At 40.2% G+C, this 26,485-nt stretch overlaps 1 protein-coding gene across 2 annotated transcripts; it reads left to right on the forward strand.

The window, feature by feature from the left end:
* The first annotated feature begins 6,084 nt into the window (after window positions 1–6,084).
* LOC118841218 (zinc finger protein 260-like) lies at window positions 6,085–26,485 on the forward strand. 2 transcript variants are annotated; one of them, XM_036748608.1, is made up of 6 exons: window positions 6,085–6,312; window positions 8,025–8,064; window positions 8,986–9,070; window positions 16,658–16,781; window positions 17,289–17,384; window positions 24,105–26,485. In XM_036748608.1, exons 3-6 carry the CDS (start codon window positions 9,038–9,040, stop codon window positions 26,018–26,020), a joined length of 2,169 nt encoding a protein of 722 aa, XP_036604503.1. In that variant the 5' UTR covers window positions 6,085–6,312; window positions 8,025–8,064; window positions 8,986–9,037; the 3' UTR covers window positions 26,021–26,485. The 2 variants fall into 2 exon arrangements, with proteins under 2 accessions (XP_036604503.1, XP_036604504.1); XM_036748609.1 differs by lacking the exon at window positions 8,025–8,064.

Below are 26,485 nucleotides of genomic sequence, written 5' to 3' on the forward strand. Positions count from 1 at the left end.
GACCAGGGTCTCCACAAATACACAGTTAAGCAATTTTGTTGAGAGGGCAATTTGAAAGCAAGATAGACTGAGATGTATATGAGTAAATATTAACATTCAATAAAATTTGGGCAAAGCCAAACACAAAAGAACTCCAAACAAGACCCAGGACAGGAATATTTTGGGTGGATCCAGGACCTGGGGTAATCCCAAATACCTCATGGCTATCTCCAGCTTGCCTGGAGAGTTACTGATGTGAGAACCGTGCTCACTTTAGAAAGAACAACATTCATAGAAGCCAGGAAAGCTTTTAGTTTTTAATGTGAGGTTGCAAGCCCGGGTGTTCTACAAAAAGACACACCTCCTGGTAGTGAACTGCAGTACCTTTATCCCTGTTCAGCCTCGAGGTCCCTCCCTCCTTTCCCATTGGTTGGTACTCAGAGATGCACAACTTTCCAATCCTCCTTGTTCATACTAACTCCTTTAACGTGTCCCCCGGCCCCCCCCCAACCGGAACATACATTGTATGTACATTCAAATTAAGTCTTGGCTCCACCCAGGGCAGGGGAGATAATATTCATAAGATCATTAAGCATGGGCTCTACCTTATAGCTATGACTTTTGACCCATTTGGAGATGTCCTAACCAGTGGTGGGATTCAAATAAATTAACAACCAGTTCTCTGCCCTAACGACCGTTTTAAGTAGTGGATAGAGCACTGGTCTTGGAGTCAGGAAGACCTGAGTTGAAATCTTGCCCCAGGTATTTACTCGTACAAGACACTGTACTCTCTAGGCACAAAATGGGGTGAGATAAAATGGGCTAAATGGTCTCTAAGATCCCTACCAGGTCTAAATCTATGATTCTATGATCCTTTGAGTGGAAGGTGCTAGTCTGGATGCAGGGAGACCAGTTAGTGTCATGTATGCATTGCACATGTGGTGATCTGCTATAAGAGAACAGACAATTTTTTGAATCTTTAGCCATCTGGAGGCAGAGTGCTGGACCAGATGATCTCTACAATTCTCTTCCATGATGCTATGGGTGTAAGAACATGTGTGTGATTATACATAAAGAACCAGGTATGTACCTGTGTGAAGGTGCCATGCTAGGGTCTTGACCAGCAAGTTGCCCTATCTCAGTACACAATGATGAGGCGGGAGCAATGATGGTTATAACTCCAATTTATTGGAAGCCATTATCCATATTTATAGGTTTTTGCACTACATAAGCAGAAGCAGGTGTTCAAGGGGATGAAAGCATGGGAAAAGAGATGCGCTTCAGTAATGTATTGTTGCACTTAGATTAGTAGCAATATCTGGTGGGAAGAATCTGGATTATTGTAAACTATGCTGCCTACAAGCGTATGGGAAAACTAGGGCTGTGGTAAGGTGGTTTCCATAGGAGTATGGGAACAGGAGGGGAGTGCTATTCTACAATGACAGGGAAGGCTGGGAACAGGATACAAACTGATTATCAGAACTGTATGAGCTATGTGAGGCACGGGGCAGGATGCCCTTGTAAAGTATCAAAGAAGTTCCCATTAATTAAAGCATGTTTGTGTTAGGCACTGGTTCAAGAGCATTAGGTAGTGGCCAGCTGTGTTCCTCCTACTGGGCTTGTGAGTCCTTGGTGGATGGACTCTGCCTGCATGAGAAAGGATGGCTATCAGAGCAAGAGGGGAGTGCTGTTAAGGGGGGCTGTTAGGGACGGAAGTCTTTCCTCCAGGCATCTACCGTTCCAACTCCTACTAAGCCTGTCTGGTTTTACCCAGGAAACAGGCCAAGCGCTAGGGTCCGAGCAGCCCCGGGGTCGGCACTAACTCCCTACAGTGCCAGAGTATGGATTAAGGGCTGGAAGAGACCTTAGAGATTGTACCCAATCCCTTCATTTTAGAGAGAAAACAACCTGAGGCTCACAGAAAGGCAGTGACTTGCCCAAGGTCACAGGAGAGTACCTGGCTAAGCTCCTTATTTGAATCCAATTCTTCAGGCACTGAAGTGTTTCTATAACTGGATAGCTCAGCTGTGAGTCCAGTCCAATTCTGGTCTGCCATGATTCAACTCAAGTGGTGGTTTTGACTGTGTACTGAAGAAACACTTTGCGTAAAAAAGAAAAATAATATTAAAAAGAGAAAAAAGGCAAATTAATTTTTTTAAAGAAACAAATGTATACACACACACACACACACATATGTGCCTGTGTAGGTGCATGTGTGATTAGGTGAACCTGTGTGCAAAAGTGGCTAGGCAAGCTTGACTACCCCCCAGGACCTTCAGTCAGCTGTCTTAGGAAATCTCATCTCTTAGCTCTCCTGTACATCCCTGGGTGCCTGGAAAGTGTCCTCCCCAACTCCTTACCTACTGATCACTCCAGGGATAGAGCAGAAACTCTCTTACTAAGACTAACCTCCTTCTGGTGGATCTTTTAAGCTCAGGAATCAGGCTCAGATATGACTGGGGTGGCGGGGGGAGACATCAGGCGGCTTAAGAAGGGGCAAACCCTCCTCGGTCCAAAAATTGGAGTATGATGATGATGATCAGTATTGGGTGGTCTGTGACTGACTGCTACATGTCCAGCCTGACTGAGATAGGGATACCCAGTCTCAAAACAAAAACAAAAACCTAACTTCCTCATCCCATTTCTCCATCTCCATCTTCATTCTAACCCCTAACCTTCATCCTCCCTGGAAACCTAGATCCCCCTGGAAGTCTCATCCCTGTGTACCCCCACCCCCAAAAACAAAAAGAAAAAAGGGGTTTTTTAAATGCATTCCTATTTATTTTCCATACATTTCTACACCCAGCTGAGAGATACAGTTATTGTTCTAGCTCAGGGAGAGCCTGTGAGTGGGGTGATGTGTGGGTGTAATGAAGATACTCTGTCTTCACAGTTCCCTGGGCTTGTTATTACCTTTTCCTCAGGGTTCCTATTAAGCTGCAGAGACTCCCTTCTCTCAGCCTCTTTGTTCCTTAATTATCAGTGGGGAGCCCCTGCTCACCTCCACACCACTTTCTAAGAAGCTGTCAGTCTCCCCTTCCTGGCCCCCTCCCCTGCCCCCTTTGCAGACTCTGCCCTAAGGGCTCACCCCCTTGCCTCTTTGCACCTTGCCTTCTCTCACTTCCTGAGCTTGGCAGAGACCACCTCTCTCTCCTTTCTCACCCTGACTCTGTGTCCCTCCCCTTGAATTTCCCAGCTTTGCTTCTGCTCCCCTCCAGAAAGCCTTCTCTAATTAATCCACTCCATTTGAATCCACCTCAGCCCTCCTGGCTTTAGAATCTCTAACTCAGAATGTCCTGCCTTTCTCAAGGCCCTGGCTCTGATTACAAGAACCATTTTAACAACCGGTTTGGGGAACTCAACATAAAATTAGGTATCGGTTCTGCCAAGCTGGTCTGAACCGGCTGAATCTCACCACTGGTCCCAACTCAAGAACCAGTTCTAGTTGGTTTCTGTTAATCTGGGGCTTGTGACCCCTTAGAAAACAATGCCCCTTCCCCTATTTCCAATCTCTGGTTTGTGACTGTCTAGCAAAAACAATACCTCTGCCTCTGTTTCTTACACTGAGGTTAGAGTGACATTCTAGGTTCAAACAATATCTATATTGTTTGTATTTATTTGTATTTACATATATATGTAAATATATATATTTGTATTTACATATATATGTAAATATATATTTGTATTTACATACATACATATATATGTATATATGTAAAAAAATGGAACAGAGGTGAGATTTTGTGAAGGTGGAATCCACAGTTAGTTAAGTGCAATCAACCCAACTCAGTAGCTTCCTAAATGCAAACTGCAGGCCTGGGAACTGAGGTCTTGGAGCCAAAAACAAAATGGTCTTTCCCTTTGGGGAGACTTCATTATACCAGAGGCAGACATGTACAAATAGGTTAATAAAGGATAATTTATTATGAACCTTAATTATAAGAAGGATGGTGATACCTTCAACAGAAATAATGAAGTTTGGAGATGGAAAAGGACTGGAAGAAAATATTGAGAGTTGCATTTTGGACATGTTGAGTTTGAGATGTTTATGGGTGATACCCAGCAGACCATTGGTAATGAGTGTCTAGATTTTAGTAGAGAGAGTAGGGCTAGACATATAGGTTTGGAAGCCACATAGAGATGATAATTGAACAAAAGAGATCAACTGAGATAAGCATAGGAAGACAGTGGAGAACAAGAAGAGACCTGGACCTAGGGTAGAGCTTTGGCAGATGCCCATACTTAGTGGATGGGAGAAGTGACTCTCTAGCAAAGGAGACTTGAGAAGAAATCCTCAGGTAGGTCAAATAAAAGAAATCAGGAGAGAGTTCAATAATTCGACTAGCATCTAGGGAAAAGGAAGAAAGGTGTGAGATAAAGCTGTAAGGGTAGGTTGGACCCAGATTATAAAGCCCCTAGAATGCCAATTTAATGAGTTTAAATTTTACTTGGTAAGGAATGTTACGGAAGGATTAAAGTTTCTTAGGCAAGAGTGGCTTGAACAGAGGGGTGTTAGAAAGCTAATTTGGGTTGCAAAAATGCCTGTTCTTGGGATCTCTCAAAATCACCAATAATGGTTCCACAATCAGAGCCAAACGATAGTTTCAGTACCTGGGACAGGTCATTCTTCTGAGCTTAGCTGCCAGAGATCAGTTTAGTGCTCTCTTCTTCCTACTTATCAGGGTCAGAACCTCCTGTTAGCCTTTTTTGTTCGGATTTCTCCAGTCCTGACTCTCCTGGGCAGCTCTGGCTTCTGGCATCCCCTGGCACTGATCTTTCGGCCCTGAAGTACTCAGGTCCTGCTCACGCCCTGGTTTTTTTTCTCCCCTATTAGAGGGTAACAAGCACCCCCAAGTCTTTCCTTTTCCCTGAATCCTTTGCAGCCTCAGGCCCCTGTGAGCTCCAGTGCCTCCGACCTCCCAGAACGAAACCACTGCTGGAGGGACCCCCAGCGCCCCTTAATGGGTATCTTCCAGGGTCCTGCAGGCAGTGACCACAGGGTGAGCCCCTCATCTTGAAGATCTCATTAGTACAACCAGAGGCCGTGGAACTGCCTGTCCGAAGGTCCTGGGGACCTCAGGCTGCATCGGTCCGCTCTCTGCTCACCCGTCCCTTCCCCCCAATCCACAGAGGTAGCTCGGACAGACACCAATGCCTCGTCCGCTCCAGACCATGACGCCCGACACCCTCTTCTCTTTCTGGGAATGGACCGCGGGGGCGTGGGTGGGGGGCGGAAAAGCCCCCCTCAGAGGGGATGCGGGGCAGCCTTGCGCCCCCCGGGCATCTCGGCAAAGACTGGTGGAAGTCTTAGGAAGGTGGATGCCGCAGCGGAGGCCAGCACGGCTCACTCCTGGCCGCGGTCAGCCCTGGCCGACTCCCCCCGCCCCCATCCAGCACCAGAGGCTAGTTAACCCAGCGGACGAAGAATGAAAGCCTCTCCAGCCGTTGCCGGAAGAACTGGGTAATGCGCCTGCGCAGAAGTAGCCCCCGGACTACATTTCCCGTGAGACCAAGGAAGCCACCCCTGAGGTAAATAAACATTCCAGTCATGTGCTGCGGCCTTCCCCCGCCTCGTTCGGGTGGGGCTCATACGGAACCCTCTGGATTCTGGGAGTCGTAGTTCAGCCTTCTGTCTGCGCAAGCGCAATCCTGGCGTGCAGCTTCAGGGTTTCCGCCTTTCATTCTTGCTGGGTCCCCAGCGGTCCAGGTGAGTGTGAACGTGAGTGTGTGTAACTGTGAGAGGGGGCGTTACCGGACTGCGGACCCTTGGGTCTATGGCTGGGGAGGGAGATGAAAGGAAAAGGGGGAGGGGCAATATCGATAGAAGATGTGGAACCACCTTCATGGTACAGTACAGCCGGGACCTGGGTTCAAATTCTTGCTCTCCTGCTTCCTAGCTGTCACCTTGACCAAGGCTCATAACCTCCCTGGGGCCATTTCCTTTTCTTTAAAGTGATAGGGGTTGAGCTCGGCGGCCTCCGAGCTCCTTTCCTTCTTTCTTTTCTAAACTAAATTTTTTTTTTCAATCAACAAAAAAAACTACCTTTTTTTTCTTCCCAGGCCTCCCTTCCCTCCTCACCGCTGAGAAAGACAGAAAAACAAAACTGTTACAACCACGGATAGAAAAAAACCCAAATTCCCCCCTGGCCTTGCCCACAAAAGGCACCTGAGGTCATCCCATGGGAACCTGTGCCCCTGAGACCTCGAATAGCGTGGTGGGACCTTATCAACGAAGCCTTTCCCTGGGGTCTGGCTGTACAGGGTGGCTTTGGTGACACTGGACCCCGGCTTCTGCCCACCGCACTCTGCATCAGTCCATCCAGGCCTTCTTAGGTAACTCTGAACCCCCTTCTCCTCTTACAGCCCAATTACATTGCATCACAGTCAGAGACCACAACCTGCTCAGTTTCCAGGCCTTAACTGCCATAATCAATGAATATTTATTAAGTGCCTCCTGTGTGCCAGGCACTGTGCCAAGCTCAGGGGATACAGATACAAATAAAAACAAAGACAGCCCCTGCCTTCAAGGAGTTTACACGCTTAATGGAAAGACTATACAGAAAATGAAGTCAAAGAGGGAAGAGGGGAAGAAAAAGGACCTTGCATGACGGAGAGTGCCAAAGAAGCCCCAAAACAGTATAGTTGATGGAATATGGGGGAAAAAAAACAGCCCTGAGCCTCCCTCCCTAAATCGAGGTGCCCCCAAAGAACTGCTTTAAATATTTTTGTTCATATGAGTCCTTTTCCACTTTCTTTGATCTCTTTAGATATAGAACTAATGTTTTTAGGCATAGAACTGATATTGGCATTGTGGCAAAGGATGTACCCAGTTAAATTTTTTTTGGCATGTTCTAAATTGCCTTCAGAATGGCTAGACCAGTACACAGTAACACCAACAGTACCTTAATGTACCACTAGCATTTGTCATTTTCCTTTTTTTCAACTTTGCCATTCTGATGGTGGTGAGGTGGAACTTTAGAATTGTTTTAATTTGTCTTCCTCTAATTATTAATGGGTTAGAACATTATATGTCTATTTTTTAGCTTGCATTTCTGACTCTGAAAAGCATCCTATTCATATCCTTTGACCGTATACTGATTAGGGAATGGCTCTTATTCTTATAAATTTGAGTCAGTTCTCTATATATCTTAGAAATTAGATGTTTATTAGAGAAATTTGCTGCAGACCCCTCCCCCCCATTTACCTTCTTTTTTAATTTGGCTGCATTGGTTTTGTTTGTGCAAAAAGATTTTTTAAAAAGAATTTAATCAAAACCATATATTTTACTTCTTGTGATTCTGTTTCTTGTTTTGTCATGAACTCTTCCTTAATCCATAGATCTAAAAGATAATTTTTTCTTTTGCTCCTTTAATTTATGATGTTACCCTTTATATTTAAGTCATGTGTCCATTTGGAGCTTTCTTGGTATATTTTGTGAGATGTTGGTCTATACCTAGTTTTTTCCAGAATGCTTTCCAGTTTTCCCAAAAGTTTTTTTTAAAAATATCAGGTTCTTACCTTAATAACTGGAATCTGTGGTTTTGCAAAATACTAGGCTACTGTGTTTGTTTGCTCTTTTTTTTTTTGGTATACTTGATCTGTTCTACTGATTGACCTCTCTGTTTCTTAACTAATACTAAATTGTTTTGATGATTTCTGATTTGTAGTATTGTTTGAGATTTAGTTCTACTAGGTCCCCTTCTTTTTTCATTTTTTTTTCACTTTTTTCATTATTTTCTTTTAGATTCTAGACCTTTTGTTTCTCCAGATGGATTTTATTATTATTGTTCATATATGTATAACGTAATCATTTGACAATGTGATTCATATGGCACTGAATAAGTAAATTAATTTAGGTAATCTCCCCATTTTTTATTATATTGCCACCCATGAAGAATTAATATTTCTCTAATTATTTTGATCTTTATAAAGATTGTTTTGTAGTTGTATTCATATGATTCCTGTTAGGCAAGCAGTCTACCAAGTATTTAATACTTTCTATAGTTGCTTTTAATGAAATCTCTCTTTTTATTATCTCTTGGTAGATTTTGCTGGTAATGCACAGAAATTATGCTGATGATGTAGGTGGGTTCATTCTATAACCTAAGATTTTGATGAAGTTAATTATTTTAATTTTTAAAAGTTAATTATCTAAGGTTCTTTAAGTAAATTATCATATCATCTGCAATAAATGAATTGTTTTATTTACTCTTGGCTATGTTTATTTCCTCAATTTCTTTAAAAAAAAAAGTCATATTGTTATAACTAGCATGACAATGGCTATCCTTGTTTTACCCTAGTGATACTATTGGAAAGGCCTCTAGTTTGTTCCCATTACAGACAATGTTGGCCCTTGGTTTTAGAAAGATAGTATGTATCAATTTAGAGAAAGATCCATTTAGACAGTCAATAAGCATTGATTAAATGCCACTGTATGCCAGACACTGTGCTGAATTCTGGGGATTCAAGTAAGAAAAAGAAAGACAATCCTTGCCTTCATGGCTGCCTAGACTGTTTCTGTTTTCATGCCACCATCTTGACTCTGTCCCTGCCTACACTATTTCTTATAATATTAAACACCTATTTTTAATGGTCTTGACCAGACTTCTGAGAAATTCTCCCCTGCACAGATGGGAACCCATCTAAAGAAAAAAAATGTTAAGTTTTGTTAATAGCTTAAGTTTCTGATTTAACCCTCCTGTACCAGAAGGATGCAGTTTCTTTAGACCTTGGGATTTTAATTCACCCAAGATAGTTAGATACTTTCTTACTATTTCTTGACTTTCCATGGATGTCATTTTTGTTCTGACCTTAAAAACTCATTTCCATAGTCTTTCCCTTTCATTCTAATAGAAGGTAGGTCTGATCCTGGCTTCTCTTTGACCTCTGTCTCTGTAAGGACACTGGGGATCACACCTAAGTGGTGTGTGAGAAATTCCATCCTAGTGGGTTTGGGAGCTACATGGCAGAATTAATCTTCCTTCTGGTTTCTTTCTTGTCCTTCAGTTCTTAAGATTCCGCCCTTCCCCAAGAAAGAAGAATCAAGGAGAAAGAGGAAATGACTTCTAGAACCTTAACAGCTAGACCCCAGGTGAGTTAGGAATCCTCTCTCTCCCCATTCCATTTTCTCTGTCTCTCTCTTCCTCTTCTCTCTCTCTTTCTCTCTCTCTCTCCTACTTTATCCCTTCCTTCTTTAGTAATCAGGACCATGGTTGCTGCATAGAATTTGTTGTGGTGCCTATAATGATGTTTATTTAGAATAGGAATGATTATTTATTCATTAAAGGTTTGGTAGAAATTCATTTGGACTTGGAAGTTTTTATTTTTCCTGTGGGAGTTAATTTCTTACTGTTCAGTTTCTCTATCTGAGTGTTTATTTAGATTGTTTCCTGTTTTTTTTCTATTTATGTTTCCTTAGTTGTTCATTTCATTTAAGTTTTCATTATTTTTGCAATGTAATTAAGTATGACAGTTTCTGATGATTTTCTTTTCCATTTGTTATAAATTCTCTTTTTTCACTTTTGATTTTGATAACTTGCTGTAAAGTACCAGATAAAGGCCATTTCTAACAATGGTAATTTATTAGTCATTATTAATAACTTATTATATGATTACTCAGTTTTGGTTACCCATTTTAGAAATGCTTCTTGGTTTTGTTTACTAGGTTAGTTATTTTTTTCAAGTCTTCATTTTTTGCCTCATAGTTTCAAAATATCTTCTTTTATGATTGTTTGAGATTATTAATTTGCCAATTTTCTAGTTTTTTAAACTGCACATTCAGTTCATCAGTTTTCTCTTTTTCTCTTTTCTTAATATAAATATTCAGGGTTATGAATTTTCCTCTGAAGACTCTTCTGGTGTTTTGTTATGTTGTTTGGCTGTCATTCCCTTTAATTTTTTTCTTGTTTTTATGACTTAAGTCTTTGACCCACTAATTATTTAGTGTGATACTTTTTCAGTCTTCATTTAAGTCTGTGTTTGTTGTTCACATTTCCTTTATTGGTTACAATTCTGTTGTTGTATTATGCTCAATAAATGGTATACTTTAAGTTTCTGCTTACTTGCATTTGTTATGAGTTCTTTATTATATAGGACACGGTCAATTTTTGTACAGGTCCCAGGAGAGCTTGACAAACAAATATATTCCTTATGATTCCCATTCAGAAGTCTCCATATAACCTAGCAATCCAGTTTTCCCAAAATTTTGTTGCCAACTATGTTTTTTCTTCCTCATCTGATAAAATTTCATCACATTTGTGATGGCATATTTTGTTTTTAAAGGACTAGTCTTATTCCTCATCTTAACACACAGTCATCCTTTCCACTCCAAATACAGATAAAATTTATTTTACTGTGTAACAATCTTAATCTTAATGACAGATCTAACTGTGTCACTTCTGGACTCAAAAATCTTCAATTGGCTCCCTGTTGTTTCCTGTTGATATCAAGATAAAATATAAAATACCCAGCCTGGCACTTAGATTGCTTCACAGTTGGCTCCATTCTACTTTACAATCTTATTTCATAAAATTCCCCTTTACATCCACTCCCTTCCTATCATACTGACCTAATGCTGCCTGTATGTGTCATTTCATCTTGCATTTCTACCTTTGTATTGGTGGTCTCTCATGTCCAGAATGGTTACCTGCCTCTCCTCTGTCTCATAGCATACTTAAATTCTTTCAAAATATTGCTGAGCCAAGATGGTGGAATGAAAGCAGGAAAATGCCCAAGCTATCTTATTTGAGAGAGGTAGAATCCACTAGGAGACAGAGTGTGGCAGATTTCCACCCCAGGAGAGTCTGGAGGGTCGATGGGGAAAGTTCTGTTGTGCCAGCCTAGGAGAGTGCTTACACCTGACCATACCACAGTGGGAACAGTCCCCAGGCTGAGTCACTAGCTGCAGTGGCAATCCCCAGGCCTCTCAGTGCAGGACAGGTGTTTGTCAGAGCTAGGTGAGACAGAAGTGCAGAACCTGTGGCAGCAGCAGCAGCTACTCCTAGGGCTGGCAGCTCACAGTCTAAAGGTTTGGAACTTACCTTCTTGAACTTCTGGGAACCATGATGACTGAGTAAGTGCTCTTATCCCTCCCCCGAATAACCCAGAGAATACTGCCCTAGGAAGAAACCTGGAATAGAGAACTAGAAGTAGGGGTTCAAAAGTCTTTTAGCTTGAGAAGCTAAGGAGATGGGCCCCTCTTGAGGTGGCAGAAGGAGATCAGTGCAGAAAGGGAGGCATCTCAGCAAGCCCCTCCACAGCAGACCAGTGGGAGTTCTTGAGCCCCAGGGAGGCGGAACCAGCAAGCACCAATACCGGGATCCCAGGCATGTGCTTTTACAGCCAGGGGAATTGGCAGACACCAGTGCAAACCTATGACTGAGGCCACCCATGCTATATAGTGCTGCTCTAGGGGAAAAGGAGACTTCCAACAGCCAGACCACCCCTCCCCACACCTCACATGGGGAGTGTCAGGGTAACCCCAGAGAAACTCAGAAAGATTTCACCAACCTCGACCTTTGCACATACCAGCCAGCTCCAGCTCAGCACTGGGGAGCTGTAGCGTTATATCACCTCTAACTGATAAAACCAGAGGCCACAGCACAGAAAGCCAGTAATCAGGCCCCTAGGTCCCAACACAAGAAGCTTGGGACAGAGCCCCCTGGGCCCCAGAAGCAGAGATCCAGTTTAAAAGCCAAGAAAAAGGCAACTACCATGAAGAAACAAACTAGAAAAGTAAAAAAAGACCATTGAATCATGTTATGGAGACAGAGAAGATCAAAATATGAATTCAGAAGAGGACAGCATTGATACTATACCCACATCTGAAACCTCAAAAGGGAATATGATCTGGTCTCAAGCCCAAAAAGCATTCCTGGAAGAGCTCAAGGAAGATTTTAAAAGCCAAATAAGAGAGGTAAAGGAAAAATTACATAACTTAACAGGAGAAAATAACTCTTTGAAAAGTAAAATTGGCCAAATGGAAAGAGATGCAGAAGCTATCTGAAGAAAACAATTTGTTAAAAATTAGAATTGGGCAAGTAGAAACTAATGACTCTATGAGGCATCAAGAATCAGTCAAAGAAAATCTAAAGAATGAAAAAATAGAAGAAAATGTAAGCTATCTCATTGGAAAAACAACTCACCTGGAAAGTAGATCAAGGAGAGATAATCTAAGAATTATTGGTCTTCTGGAAAGACATGATGAAAAAAAGAGCCTGGACAGTATCTTCCAAGAAATCACCAAGGAAAACTTCGCTGGGGTCATAGAAACAGAGGGTAAAATAGTCATCAAAAGAATCCACCAATCACCCCCTGAAGGAGATCCCAATTTGAACACTCCAAGGAATATTGTAGCCAGATTCCAGAATTATCAAGTCAAGGAGAAAATACTGCAAGCAGCCAGAAAGAAACAATTCAGATATCATGGAACTACAGTCAGGATCACACAGGACCTTGCAGCTTCTACATTGAAAGATCAGAGTGATTGGAATATGATATTCTGAAAGGCAAAGGAGCTTGGACTACAACCAAGGATCAACTATCTAGCAAAATTGAACATAATCTTTCAGTCAAGGAGATGGACATTCAATGAAATAAGGGAATTCCAGACCTTCTTGATGAAAAGGCTAGAGCTCAATGGAAAATTTGATCTTCAGATAAAAGACTCAAGAGAGGCATAAAAAGGCAAACAGGGGAAAAAATCCTTGTTATTCAACAAGTGCAAATTGTTTACATGCCTATATGGGAGGTTGATATTTGTTAATCTTCATAATGGTCTAGGTAATATGATGTCTAAAAGGGATATATACATAGACAGAGGGTGTGGATATAAATTAACTGATGTGATGATAAAAAACCTAATTAATGGTTGTAAAGGGATTCTAATGGGAGAAGATATAAGGAGGAGGCAGAAAAGGGTAAGTTACATCACACGAAGAGGCACAAAAACATACTAGAGGGAAAGAAGAGAGGGAGAAGAGCAGTGTTTGAGCTTTACTTTCATCAGATTTGGTTCAAGGAGGGAATAACTACTCTGTTAAGTATAGAAATCAAACTTGTCCTACAGGCAGTAGGAGGGGAAAGGGGAAAGAAAAGGGGGGGATGGTTAGAAGGGAGGGAAGAAGTAGTAAGGGAAAATTGTAAGATAAGGGAGGGGGGCCTGAAAGGGAGGGAATACTGAGGGAGGTGGTGGTCAAAAGCAAAACTTTTGAGGAGGGGAAGGGAGAAGGGAGAAATAAAAACATAAACAGGGGGCAATAGGATGGAGAAAAAGGCACAGATAGTAATCATATCTGTGAATGTGAATGGGATGAATTCTCCCATAAAACGGAGGTGGATAGCAGAATAGACTAAGAACCATAATCCTACAATATGCTGTTTACAAGAAACACATTTGAAACAGGGGGATACACATAGGGTAAAGGTAAAAGGCTGGAGTAGAACATATGATTCTTCAGCTGAAGTAAAAAAGCAAGGGTAGCAATCCTAATCTCAGACAAAGCAAAAGCAAAGCTAGATCTAATTCAAAGAGATAAGGAAGGAAACCATATTCTGCTAAAAGGTACCATAGACAATGAAGTAATATCATTACTTAACATATATGCACCAAGTGGTATAGCAACCAAATTCTTAGAGAAGTTAAGGGAGTTACAGGAAGAAATAGACAGCAAAACTATACTAGTGGGGGACCTCAACCTCTCTGTGAACTTGGTAAATCTAACCTCAAAATAAATAAGAAAGAAATTAAGGAGGTGAATAGAATTTTATAAAAGATCGATATGATAGACCTCTGGAGAAAACTGAATGGGGATAGAAGGAAATATACTTTTTCCTCAGCAGTACATGACACACACACAAAAATTGACCATGTACTAGGGAGAAGATGTGGGAAATTTGGAACACTATTGCATGGTTGGTAGAGTTGTGAACTGAACTGTGTGGAACTATGTGGAACTATGGTCAAAGGGCTATAAAGATTTGACCCAGCAATACTACTTCTAGGACTGTATCTCGAAGAGATCATAGAATTGGGAAATGGACCCGTATGTACAAAACTATTTATAGCAGCTCTTTTTGTGGTGGCAAAGAATTGGAAATCAAGGGGATGCCCATCAATTGGGTAACGGCTAAATAAGTTGTTGTATATGAATGTAATGGAATACTGTTATGCTATGAAAAATGAGGAGCTGATGGACTTCATATTAGCCTGGAAAGACTTACATGATCTGATGCTGAGTGAGGGGAGCAGAACCAGGAGAACATTATAATATGATTACAGACAAATGGTATCTGTGATGACTAACTTTGATAGACTTGGCTTTTCTCAGCAATACAAAGTTCTAAGACAGCTCCATAAAGACTCATGATGGGAAAAGCTATCGACACACAGAGAAAGAATTATGGAGTCTGAATGCAGATTGAGGTGAATTATTTGCTCTCGCTCTCTTTTTTTCCCTTTTTTTTTTTTTGCTTTTGTTTCTTCTTTCTCATGGTTCATTCCATTGGTTATAATTCTTCTTTACCACATGACTATTGTGAAAATAAGTTTAATGTGAAGGTATGTGTAGAACCTATATCGGGTTACATGCCATCTTGGGGAGGGGGGGAGAGGGGGAGGGGTGGGAGGGGAAGAAAATTTGGAACTCAAGAACTTGTGGAACTGAGTGTTGTAAACTAAAAATAAAAAAATAAATTAAAAAATATAATAAGTAACGAAAAAAGAACTTAAAAAAATATTGCTTCCCACTTTTAGGAAGTTGTCACTTACTACATGTAATCTTCCTTTCCTAATCTCCTGAATTGGTAGTTCTCACTGTCTCAAATTTACTTATTATTTTGCTTATACTTTGTATATATATATATAGGATTTCTTCAGTAAAATGGAAGAATCTTGAGGGACTGTTTGGTTTTGTCTTCATATTCTGGAGACGAGAATAGTGCCTTACTCATAGCAGGCATTTAATAAATGTGTGTTAAATTTCCCCCTCCCCCTTGCCCACACCAAACACAAATTCCAGGATTCTTCTTTTACCTAAATTTGAAAAAAAATCATTCTTTGCATAACTGAGAGAAGAGTGTGGTTTAGGAATAGTCTATGTTTTACTTGTGGCATCCAATTTCTTTTCTATCTTTTCTTTTTAATTTTATTTACATATTTTGTGGCTATATCACCTTCATTTCTAAATAAGTCCTTTTCTCTTCTCCTACTCAGAGAACCATCCCTTGTCACAAAGAATAAAAAAAAGAGTGAAGAAAAAAAGCGTTTAAGGAAATCCAGACAACAGATCAGCTGAGTCTGACAGTGTGTACAGTGTTTTGTACCTATAGTCCCTCACTTCTGCAAACATGAGAGGAAGATGCATTTGCCTATTTCTATACCTTCTCAACTCACCCTCAGTGGTCCCTCCCATCTGATTGGAGGGCTGGAGAACAGAGCACTGAAATCCTTCTGAAGTCTTTCTTTATAGAAGGCCCACAAACTTCTGGTGCCTCCATTTTCCATCAGCAAAGGCTCTCTAAATGGGTGTTTATGTATTAAGCCTTCTGTTGCCCCAGAGGGATTAAAAAAATCCAACCATGTACAATTTATACATCTTAGTGAAGTTCATTTGACATGGGGACAACTAGCTAGGTCATAGGTGAAGAGTAAAATCCTAAAACATGGCTGCTGAATTCCTTTAATCTTACCACAAGGGAGGTATGTTCTTATCTGGGTCTGTAGAATATGTTCTCTACCAAGAGTCAGCACAACTGTGTAATAACCAGAGTCTATGGATCATCCTTTGGGGAGGCAGAGTACAAGCAATTTCTCTAGTGACATGATCACTGGGGAGGGAGGGTGGGGTAATGTCGCACTCCTGGGAACATTCCCTCTTTCTTGCTGCCTTCTGGTTCATATGCAAGGATCTGCCTCAGAGTCCTCCTGAACCTGTAAGCTCCTGACAATTGACGGCTTTACCGATGGACAGAACAAAGTCCTGGACTCATGTTGTTTTATCTATAGCCCCTCAGGGAATGATTAATTCTCTTTGATCAGTCATGACGTATTTCCTGTCTTGTAGTTATCCTGCTTTCATAGAATGATTAAAACACTTCATTCCTCCCAAATTAAGGACTTGTTCCTATCTGTTTTATACCTTGGATTGATTCAGTAGAGAAATGTGTGTTTATATTCCTTTAATTCCAGTGCCTTTACTCTTCTAATTATTCCTTACTTATCCTGTCTATAGCTTGTTTGTATGTATTTGTTTGCTTCTTGTCTCCTTTTTTTTTTTTTTTGTTTCTGGCACTCAGCACAATGCCTGGCACATAGTAGATACTTAACAAATGTTTACTGACTGATTAGAGAGAGAGAAGTAGAAAACCCCACTCTTACATGCTAGTAAAGTGTCTGATTCACACTGTTCTCTCAGAGTGGGAGATGATTCGTAAGGTTGATTGAGCAGTAAAGTAAGCTTTTCTCTGTGACACCCAACCTATTAAGAAGTATACTATATAGGAAGTCCTCAAGAAATATTTGACTTCGATACGCAGAACCCTGAAAGCCATGAGAACCTTGCTCTACTGACTGCGCCACCTAGCTGCCCCTCCCCTTTACCTTTTGATGCCTTTATGTCTTCCTCATGTTTACTTTGAGAGTTGGTCCTGAGGTGAGCAGGAACATGTTTTGCTATTTTAGATATTGACCTTTCAAGATGTGACTGTGGACTTCACCTGGGAGGAATGGAGGCTGCTGGGCCCTGCTCAGAAGGACTTGTTTAGGAAAGTGATGCTGGAGAACTATGAGAATTTTGTCTTCCTGGGTAAGGACGGCTTTCTGTCCACGGGTCATTGTCTTCGGTTGGGTTGTCTTTGCATTTTCATTTCCCACTGGCTGGGGGATTCCTGAAGTGCCTGGCTGCTTTTTGACTTGTTCAGAGAAAGTCTCACAAACACAGATGATGTGGAGAGATTCCTAAATTTCTTGACTTCCAGAGATACGATATTTCTGCTCTCTCTTCTAAGCTGAAAGACCTTTCTTTTGCACAATTAGAAATCAGAAGCTTTATTGTGCTGCCCCAAAGGTTCATTCCAGTCAAAGGTTTTCCTCTAAAGACCCACACTGTAGATAATTAAAGACAAGAAAGGTCTCTGGCCTTTTATCCAAAGATGTGTTAAAATGAACTGATTTTATTTGGTTTCATCCCTTAGATGTCCTTTCTACCACCACCTGGGTCCTGCAGCCATGATCTGTATCTTAAAAAGAAGGAGGGTAAGGTTGATGAGATATTTTTCTGAATTCAGCATTTTCCCATTTATTTCCCCATTAGTAGGACTTCCAGTTTTCAAACCCAGTATGATCTCCAAACTGGAAAGAAGAGAAACACCATGGATGCGAGAGGAAGAAGTCACTTTTTATTTTGAAGGTGAGTGAATGAAGAACAGAAAGATAGGGATTATTCTGAAGCAGCAGCTTAGCTGGTCAGTCAGCTGGTGGTCAGGGAACTTTCCTACAAGGATCCCAGGCCTGTGGAGGAGTGTTGGGACTGACCCGCATGAGTCCTGTCCTGTATTCTCCACTTTCATATGAATAAAGCACTTCCTGATCTCCCTCTCTTCACGTTTTCCTCCAATCTCAGAGAGAGAGAGCACCATTTCTTTGGTCTGAAGCTCATGCCTCTCCCTCTGCTCCAGATTGCACCATTTCCTACTTCTTCCTGTGTTTATTTTCTCCTCTTCTTGCATTTTTAATCTCCCTTTCTTACAGCTTTCAGATACAGGTAAATTTACCCTATGGTTAAAATAACAAAAAAGACCCTCTCCTTAATTTTGTTTCCTGTCTCATTTAACTTGAAATTTCTTTTCTGTCATTCCTGTTAAGGCCAAACCTCAGTCTCCACCCCTCAAAATGTAATCTATGCTATATCTCCATTTTCTCTGATGCCTTTCCCTACTTGAAGTGTTACAATTTGCCACTGCTCTATGGAAAATGATCTTTGTGGTCGCTTTGGAGTTCCATGGTAGTAGTGACAGTTTGCATACATATAAAACTTCATAGCTTACAACATGCTTCTATGCCATGTAAGGTGAATCATGCATTGACCTTCCCATTTTGCAGCAGAGGAAGCTGAGCATTAGGGGGCTTTGTTTTGTCCGTGGGCACCGGGCTGGTTAGAATCATAATGAAGCTGCAGACTGAGGCTCTCTCTAGTCCATGGCTTTTCCCACTCCTCCTGTTGGCTTTTCTTCTTCTCTCCTCCAAAGGCTTTTTCTGACATCCTCCTCTTGGCTCGCCTCTGTAGCATTTCACTTCATCACACTCCTTGAGGAGGCTCCAGATGGGATTCTCAGTCTGGCTTAGGTTGGTCTTGATGGCCTTGGGGTCCCTTCTGACTCTGGGATTCTGTGAGAGACTCACTGGACTCTGCCTTGGTCAGGCCACAACTGGAATATAGTGTTCAGTTCTGGGCACATCCTTGTAGGAAGAACATGGATAAGGAAGAGCATAATCAGAGAAAGGAAACCAGGAAATCAGATGTGGAAGGATGGGAGATCTGCTTGTCCCAATGTGCTGCAGCTCCTTGGGGGTCTTCATAGAAGTGACAGATAATCCAGTGATTCAGAAAACAAGAGGCTTTTATAATGGGTACATTTTAGTGTGCCCAAGAAAAGGCATAAGGCCTATCTGGAAATATCTAGGGGCGTTGGGAGGCAAGGGGATTAGGCTGGAATGTGCAAGTGAAGAGGGGTCAAGGCAGAAAATACATCTGAATTGTAGTCAAGAGAGATAAGGCTGTAACTCACAGTGGATGGGGCAAGATGTTAAGGATCACAGTCACTGGACACACTGGGATGCTTAGCAGAAGGTTGTCACTAGGGCTTGATTACAGTGCTTTTGAGACAACAAATGGAAAAGAAATGGCATTCATACTTCTGTGACAGGCATCTCTGCATTCCTTGCACTCCCAGGTTATACCAGGCTCTCTTTACTCCACTTTCAGTGTGGGACTGTCTGAGATACATTCTCATACATTAGGGCAGCTCAGTGGTGCATATTAGTGCCAGAGGTTTTATAGGGAGAGGCGCGCTCTTGTTCAGGTGCAACAGAACTGACTTCTTGTGTCATGGGTAATTCCAACGTGGACGATTCCAGATAGTGAACATTTTAGAAAAGGGAGAGATTGCCAGATAGGAGGAGGGGACAGAACTAAAGCAAAGAACCTGCTTCAAGAAAGACAACCTTCGCCAATCCTCCTCCCTCCAAAAAACCCCAAAACCAAAACCAAACCCTGCTAGAATTTTGGACTGCCAAAATATGATACAGAGATTTATTGAAGGAAATGGCAGTATTTAGCTTGGAGAAGAGAAGATTTTAGAGGTGAAAGGACAGCTGTCCAAATATTTGAAGGCCTGTTAAGTGAAAGTGGGATTAAACTCTTTCTGTTTGACCTCAGAGTGCAGACCAATAAAGAATATGAAGATCTGTGATCTTCCTGGGTCATTTAACCTGGCTGTGGCTGAGAATATCTCAAGACTTAACAAGCCTGTTAATTAGTCAGTTTCTGGTGATATCTGAGGAATCGCCCACCTTGAAAAGTGGCAGATTCTCCCTCACTAGAAGTCTTCAAATAGAAATTGGATGACCTGCTTGTTGGAGGACTATTGCTCACATACAGGTGCACCTGCTGACTCTGATGGTCCTTGACACCTGCGGTTACTGTAGTGATCCTCTTGATGGGTTTCTTATTTTGGTTCTTCTACCCTGATTCTCCTTCTGTCTCTTGAGCTCTTCTATCTCTGTCCTCTGAATTGTCTTTTCTGTCTCCCAAACCTTCCCCAGTCAGTTCTTAGTGTCTCACTTGTACCCTGTCTTAAACCTTCTGCTCCTCTCTCTACATAACTTCAGACAGGTTTTCTACTGTGAGGCTATCTCTTCTTTTCTTATTCTCTACTTTTTCCTTTCATAACCTCATCAGCTCCTATGAATTCTATGATCATATCTTTAGAGATGATTTCCCAAAATTATACATCCAGGCTAAATCTCTCTCCTGAGTCCAATTCCTACATTGCCAACTGGCTTCTGGACACCTCTTGGTTGTACATGGACATCTCAGCTCAATAGTACAGTATTAATACTCTTTCCCTCTAAATTGACCCTTCCTCCAGAATTCCCTGGTTTTGTCCACCTCCTCCTAGATAACTAGGTAAGTAACTTTAGAGACTTTCTTCATGTTTCCCTCCCCCTACCACATTTAGTCAATTGCCAAATCTTATGAGTTATCCTCCACAACATTTCTACCATCTGTCCTGTTCATTCCTATCACTACCAACTTATTTAAGAGCCCATCACCTCTTGCCTGGATTGTTGTACTAGTCTCCTAGCTACTGTTCTGTGTCTCGAGAGGGTAGAGACCTCTCTCACCTATGTGCCACACAATTATCTTCCTAAGGGAGAGATCTGATCATGTCAAAAACCTTCATGGCTCCCTATAAGCTTCTTAGCCTGGCATTTACAGCTCTCCACAGTCTGACTCCACACTGCCTTTCCAGCTTTATCACACATTATTCCTTTTCTCACTTTATGTTCCAGCAAGAGTGGATGGCTTGCCCTTCCCATGAATGAAGTAGAATGAAGCATATTTTTTTTCCTATTTCTTTTTCTTCTTCTTTTTGGAAATAGAGCTAATGCAGAAAATTTGTTTTGCATGACTATACATATTTATAACAGGTTTTGTTCCTCTTGCCTTCTCAGTAGGTGTGCGGGAGGGAGAGAATTTGGAACTGAAAATTAAATAAAATTGGGTTTTTAAAAAAGATATGAATGGTATCAATCTGGAAGAAGAAGTAAATCCGAGATAGTTACAACAAAGGAAGAGCTAAAAGTACTTAGTAACGTATTGGATATAGGGGGAAGAAAGCTTCAAAGTCAGTCTGCTATTTCTGGCCTTTTGGCATTCACACAAGCCTTGTATCTCCTTTGCTTGAAATACACTTCTCCATCATTTCTGCCTCTCAGAAGTCTTAGCTTCCTTCAAAGCTCAGAAGCCATTTTCTCCCTGAAGTTTTCTTTATTCACTTCAGTTGTTCAAGTTCTCTCTTCCTCCTCAAATTATCTTTTATTTATTTATCTGTATCTATGTTACATTCTCCCTAGTAGAATGTTAGATTCTCGTGGGAAGATACTTTTATTTTTATCTTTGTATTCCTTGGCTCCTACTTCAGTGCCACCTATGGAGTAAGTGGACTACTTTAAGAGTTTAAGAGAATTAAATTACTTTTTTTTGGATTTTTTTCTTATATAATATTTTTATTTTTTTCCACTTAATTGTATTTTATTTTTTCCAATTACATGCAAAGATAATTTTCAGCATTCACTTTTACGAGATTTTTAGTTCCAAATTTTTTTCTCTCTTCTTCCTCTCACCCCTCTCCCCTCCCCACGATGGCATGCAATCTGATATAGGCTATACACCTACATACATATTAATTTCTACATTAGTCATGTTGTAGAAGAAGAATCAGAACAAGAGGGAAAACCCATGAGAAAGAAAAAACAAAAAAAAACAAAAAAAGAGAAAATGCTATTCTCTGATCTGCATTTAGTCTCTATCCATAGTTCTTTCTCTGGATGTGGACAGCATTTTCCATCATGAGTCTCTTGGAATTGTCTTAGACCGTTGCATTGCCGAGAAGAGCTAAATCTATCAAAGTTGGTCAACATACAATGTTGCTGTCACTATGTGCAATGTTCTCCTGGTTCTGCTCACTTCACTCAGCATGACTTTGTATGAGTCTTTCCAGGTTTTTCTGAAATCTGCCTGCTCATCATTGCCTTCAGAACAATAGTGAGAATTAAATTTCTAAATCCACATCTCTTGTCCTATACATTCACTGGCCTACCACTTCCGTAATTGCACTTGCATGTAGATTATGTTCTTTTGACTTTCACTTTAAACTCATTATTTCCGCAACTACAATCATTATCTTTTCCCAAAATACCATTCTTTCCTCTCTACTTTCTCCCTTTCTGACCATGGGACTGTTATTCTTTTAAGCTTTTTTCCCGTATATCCAATCCATTACTAAGTCTTTTTGGTTCTTTCTTTGTTATAACTTGTAGGATTTACTTCTCCCAGTTCTCTATTGATACTACTCATTTCATATCTTTTTTTAAAAATTCAGTTTTATTTTCAGCTTCAAATTCTCTCTCTCCTCTACCCCCACTAAGAAGGCAAGAAGAGCAAAAACTACTATAGATATGTATAGTCATTCAAAACAAATTTCTGCATTAGCCCTGTTTCCAAAAAGAAAAGAAGAAAAAGAAATAGGAAAAAAATATGCTTCATTCTGCATTCTGAGACCATCCGTTCTCTATTTGAAGATGGACAGCATTTTTCATCATAAATCCTTTGAAATTGTGGTGGGTCATTGTATTGATCGAAGTTAGTAAGTCTTTCATAATTAATTATCTTTACAGTATTGCTATAACTGGGTAAATTGTTCTTCTGGCTTTACTTGCTTCACTTTGTATCAGCTCATAAATCTTCCCAGCAATGTTCCAGATATGGTTTGGGCAGGGTGGTGTTCCTTGAAATAATCACCTCCCTTACTTTGAATACTGAACATCCTAAGATCACATTCTATCATAACGCTCTGTTGACTCCTACTTAGTCCATCAAAACTTGCAGGTTTTTTTCAGTTAAATTTTCTGGAGTATCCAAACCTCCTTCAGTTTACAGTTGATTCTTGATGTTTGAAACCAAGACTTTTCCACCCTGTCATGAACCTTTGGGATCCTAACTGTAATTCATCATGTTAGGCACTCCTATTAGCTTCATCTTATCTCCATATTTGATAAACATGTCATTTATATTTTCATTAATGGCATTGATTGAAATGTTAAGCAACAAAGGGCCAAGGATAGGTCGTAGGACAGTCCATTAGAGAACACTGTCCAAGTTGATATCAAGATATTAATGACTTCTCTTTGGGTCCACTAATTTAACCAGTTCCAAGTCTGCCTTACTGTATTATTTAATCATTATTTAATTTTTAATTAATCATTTATTTTTCTAATTTAATAATTGTCTCTCCTTGTCCACACAGATGACATGAGAATACCAGGAACAAATTCTTATTGTTGGTCCAAATTAAACTTGTGGTCAACTAAAATCTCCAGGTCTTTGAACATGACCTACTACCCAGCCAAGTTTCTCCAATCCCATATTTGTACAGCTGATGTCCTAATTGCAGGGATTACATTTATATTTATTAAATTGAATGTTGTTTATTCCTGTCCATTTTTCTCTCCCTTTTTAAAAAAAAATCCTGATTTGTTCATCCAATATATTAGTTATCCCACATACTTCTGTGTTATCAACAGTATTGGGAAGAGTGCCCTCTATGATTTCATCAAAACTGTTTATAAACATGTTGAATAGGACAGGGCCAAATACAGAGCTCAGAGATATACAACTAGAGAATATTCTCCAGGTTGACAACAACTCCTTATTCAGTACTCTTTTGGGATAAGGTTACTTAAGCTTTTATAAATCCACTGAAATATGCTTACCAATTTTTATATTTTCATCTTATTGACAAAGACAACTTAAGAGTCTTTGTCAAACAGTTTATTAAAAAATCAGATATCCAAGTCTGTAGCATCCTCATCCACCAGTCCAGAAATCTTATAAGTAAAGGAAATGAGATTGGTTTTTTCATAATCTGTTTTTATGGAATCAATACTGGGTTTTAGACATCAATACTTTGTTTTCTAAGTACTTGCAATTCAACTATATGTTCATGAATTTGACTAGATGTTATCTTTAAGCTTCTCATGCTAAAATTTCCAGAATTAATCTGTTTCCCCTTTCTGGTCATTGTGACCTTTCCCCAAGAACTGTCTGAGAATTGCTACTCTGATGACATCTATAAATGATTTCAATCCCCTAGAATGTAATTCATTAAGTCCTGAATAGCTAGTTCTGTTACTTTTTCTTTACCTTTGTTAACCTTCAAATCACCCTTAGCATTCGCCTTTTCCAGATCACCATACTCTTTGAAAGAGAAGACAGAATGTAGGATAAATCATTTTGATTTCTCCAAGCACAGGAAACAATAGATAATACTTTTTTTGTTGATTTCAGATTCTCTTATTCAGAAGACAGGATCTGAAACCAAGAAGTCAACTCCAAAGCAGGGTATTTGTATAGGAGGATCTTCCAAAGAGAGACTTACAAAGGATAGCCCTTGGGATTCCAGGTTGGGAGAAGCATGGGATCATGATGTCTGGTTAGAGAGGCAAAGAGGAAAACAAGAGAAACAATCTGGGCAGGTAGCAGCAACCCATAAATGGAATATATTTGGGAGACAGCTTGTTTGGGGGGCAATCCTTATTGAAAACCAGAGAGTTCCTATAGGAGGAAGTCTCCCTAAGTCTGAGAGAGTTGGAAAGAGTTTCAAACAGTTTTCAGAGCTAATTAAATGTAATAGAACTGCCTCAGGGAAAAATCTTTGTAAGCATAGTAAATACAGGAAGCCTTTCAGTTATCAGTCAAACCTTATTCATTACCATAGAACAAACACTCGTAATAATAATAAGCATAATGAATCTGGCAAAACTTGGAGTAATATCTCATACTTTACTATACGTCAGAATAGACATACAAGAGAAAAACCGTATAGGTGTAATGAATGTGGCGAAAACTTCAGCCGGAAAGGAAACCTTAATGCTCATAAAGAAACTCATACTGGAGAGAAACACTTTCAATGTAATACATGCGGAAGAGGGTTCAGATACCATTCATATCTTGTACAGCATCAAATAATCCATACTGGAGAGAAACCCTATATATGCAATCAATGTGGAAAAGCATTCAACCGGAAAGGAAGCCTAAGTAGACATAAAATGACTCATACTGGAGAGAAATACTTTGAATGTAATGAATGTGGAGAAGGCTTCAGGTATAGATCCTTCCTTGTACAACATCAGAGAATTCATACTGGTGAGACACCCTATAAATGCAATGAATGTGGAAAAACCTTCAGCCAGAGGCAAGGCCTTAAAATACATCAAATAATTCATCCTGGTGAGAAACCGTTTAAATGCATTGAATGTAGAAAAGCCTTTATCCTGAAGGGAGATCTTATTAAACATATGAGAATTCATACTGGAGAGAAACCCTATAAATGTAGTGAATGTGAAAAAACCTTTAGCCTGAGGGGATGTCTTAGGGCACATAAGAGAATTCACACTGGAGAGAAACCCTATAAATGTAATGAATGTGGGAAAACCTTCAGGCAGGGGGGAGGTCTTAGTGCACATAAGAGAATTCATACTGGAGAAAAACCTTTTAAATGCAATGAATGTGGAAAAGCCTTTAGCCAGAAGGGAAACCTTAAAACACATAAGAGAATTCACATGAGTGAGACGCTCTCTGAAAAGAATGAATGTGAAAAATTCTTCAACAGAAAGGGAAATCTAAATAGAAGCAAAATAACTAATACTGGAGAGAAACCCTTTGCATGTAAGGAATGTGGCAAAAGCTTCAAGTACAGTGTATTCTTGGTGGAACATCAGAGAGTTCATACTGATGAGACACCCTATAGATGCAAGGAATGTGGAAAAACCTTCAGCCAGAAGAGACGCCTGAGGACACATCAAACAATTCATCATAGTGAGAAACTCTTTAAGTGCAGTGAATGTGGAAAAGCCTTCAGCATGAAGGGAGATCTTAATAAACATATTAGAATTCATACTGGAGAGAAACCCTATAAATGTAATGAATGTGAAAAAGCCTTCAGCCAAAGAGGAGGACTTTATACACATAAAAGAATTCATACTGGAGAGAAACCCTATACATGTAATGAATGTGGAAAAACCTTCAGGCAGAGGGGAGGCCTTACTGCGCATAAGAGAATTCATACTGGAGAGAAACCCTTTAAATGTAATGAATGTGGAAAAGCCTTCAGCCAGAAGGGAAATCTTAAAACACATAAGAGAATTCACACAAGTGATTTGCCATTTGAATTTAATAAATGTGAGGAAAGCATTTACCAATAGTCTGGACCTAATGACATCAGATAATTTGTGCTCAAGAGAAACACTTTCAGTGTAATGCATGTGAGAAAGCTTTAAGTCACAAGAGATTGCTTAATGAGCATAGGATAATTCCTATGAAAGAAAAGCCTTTTCAGTGTAATCAGTGTGAGAAAGCTTTCAAATGGAGTGGAAACTTCATGCAATATTAGGGAATGGATACTGTAGAGAAACCTTTTGAATATAATGAAGGTGGAAGATCTAACATTGTTGCACAGAATAACATTTGTGGTGGAGAAAACCATTGACTATCAAGAATATGTGGGAAGATTCAGGCACAACTCACCATAAGCAAACAGAGGATCCATACTGAAGAGAAAGCTTTTCAGGATAATTATTGGGAAAATTGTCAACTGAAGTAGTAATTAGTCATAAAAGGTTTTATTCATCAATTAATTTTAGTATTTAGTGCCATACCAATCAAACAAC

Source organism: Trichosurus vulpecula, chromosome 3, assembly GCF_011100635.1.
Source record: "Trichosurus vulpecula isolate mTriVul1 chromosome 3, mTriVul1.pri, whole genome shotgun sequence".
In the NCBI taxonomy this organism is placed as follows: domain Eukaryota; kingdom Metazoa; phylum Chordata; class Mammalia; order Diprotodontia; family Phalangeridae; genus Trichosurus; species Trichosurus vulpecula.

What these genes read in the sequence shown, in the direction of transcription:
- LOC118841218 (XM_036748608.1), top strand. Translation starts at nt 9,038, where the DNA reads ATGACTTCTAGAACCTTAACAGCTAGACCCCAG. An exon ending in CCTTAACAGCTAGACCCCAG is followed by an intron (nt 9,071 to 16,657) that starts GTGAGTTAGGAA and finishes TTGCTATTTTAG; the next exon opens with ATATTGACCTTTCAAGATGT. An exon ending in TGAGAATTTTGTCTTCCTGG is followed by an intron (nt 16,782 to 17,288) that starts GTAAGGACGGCT and finishes TTTCCCCATTAG; the next exon opens with TAGGACTTCCAGTTTTCAAA.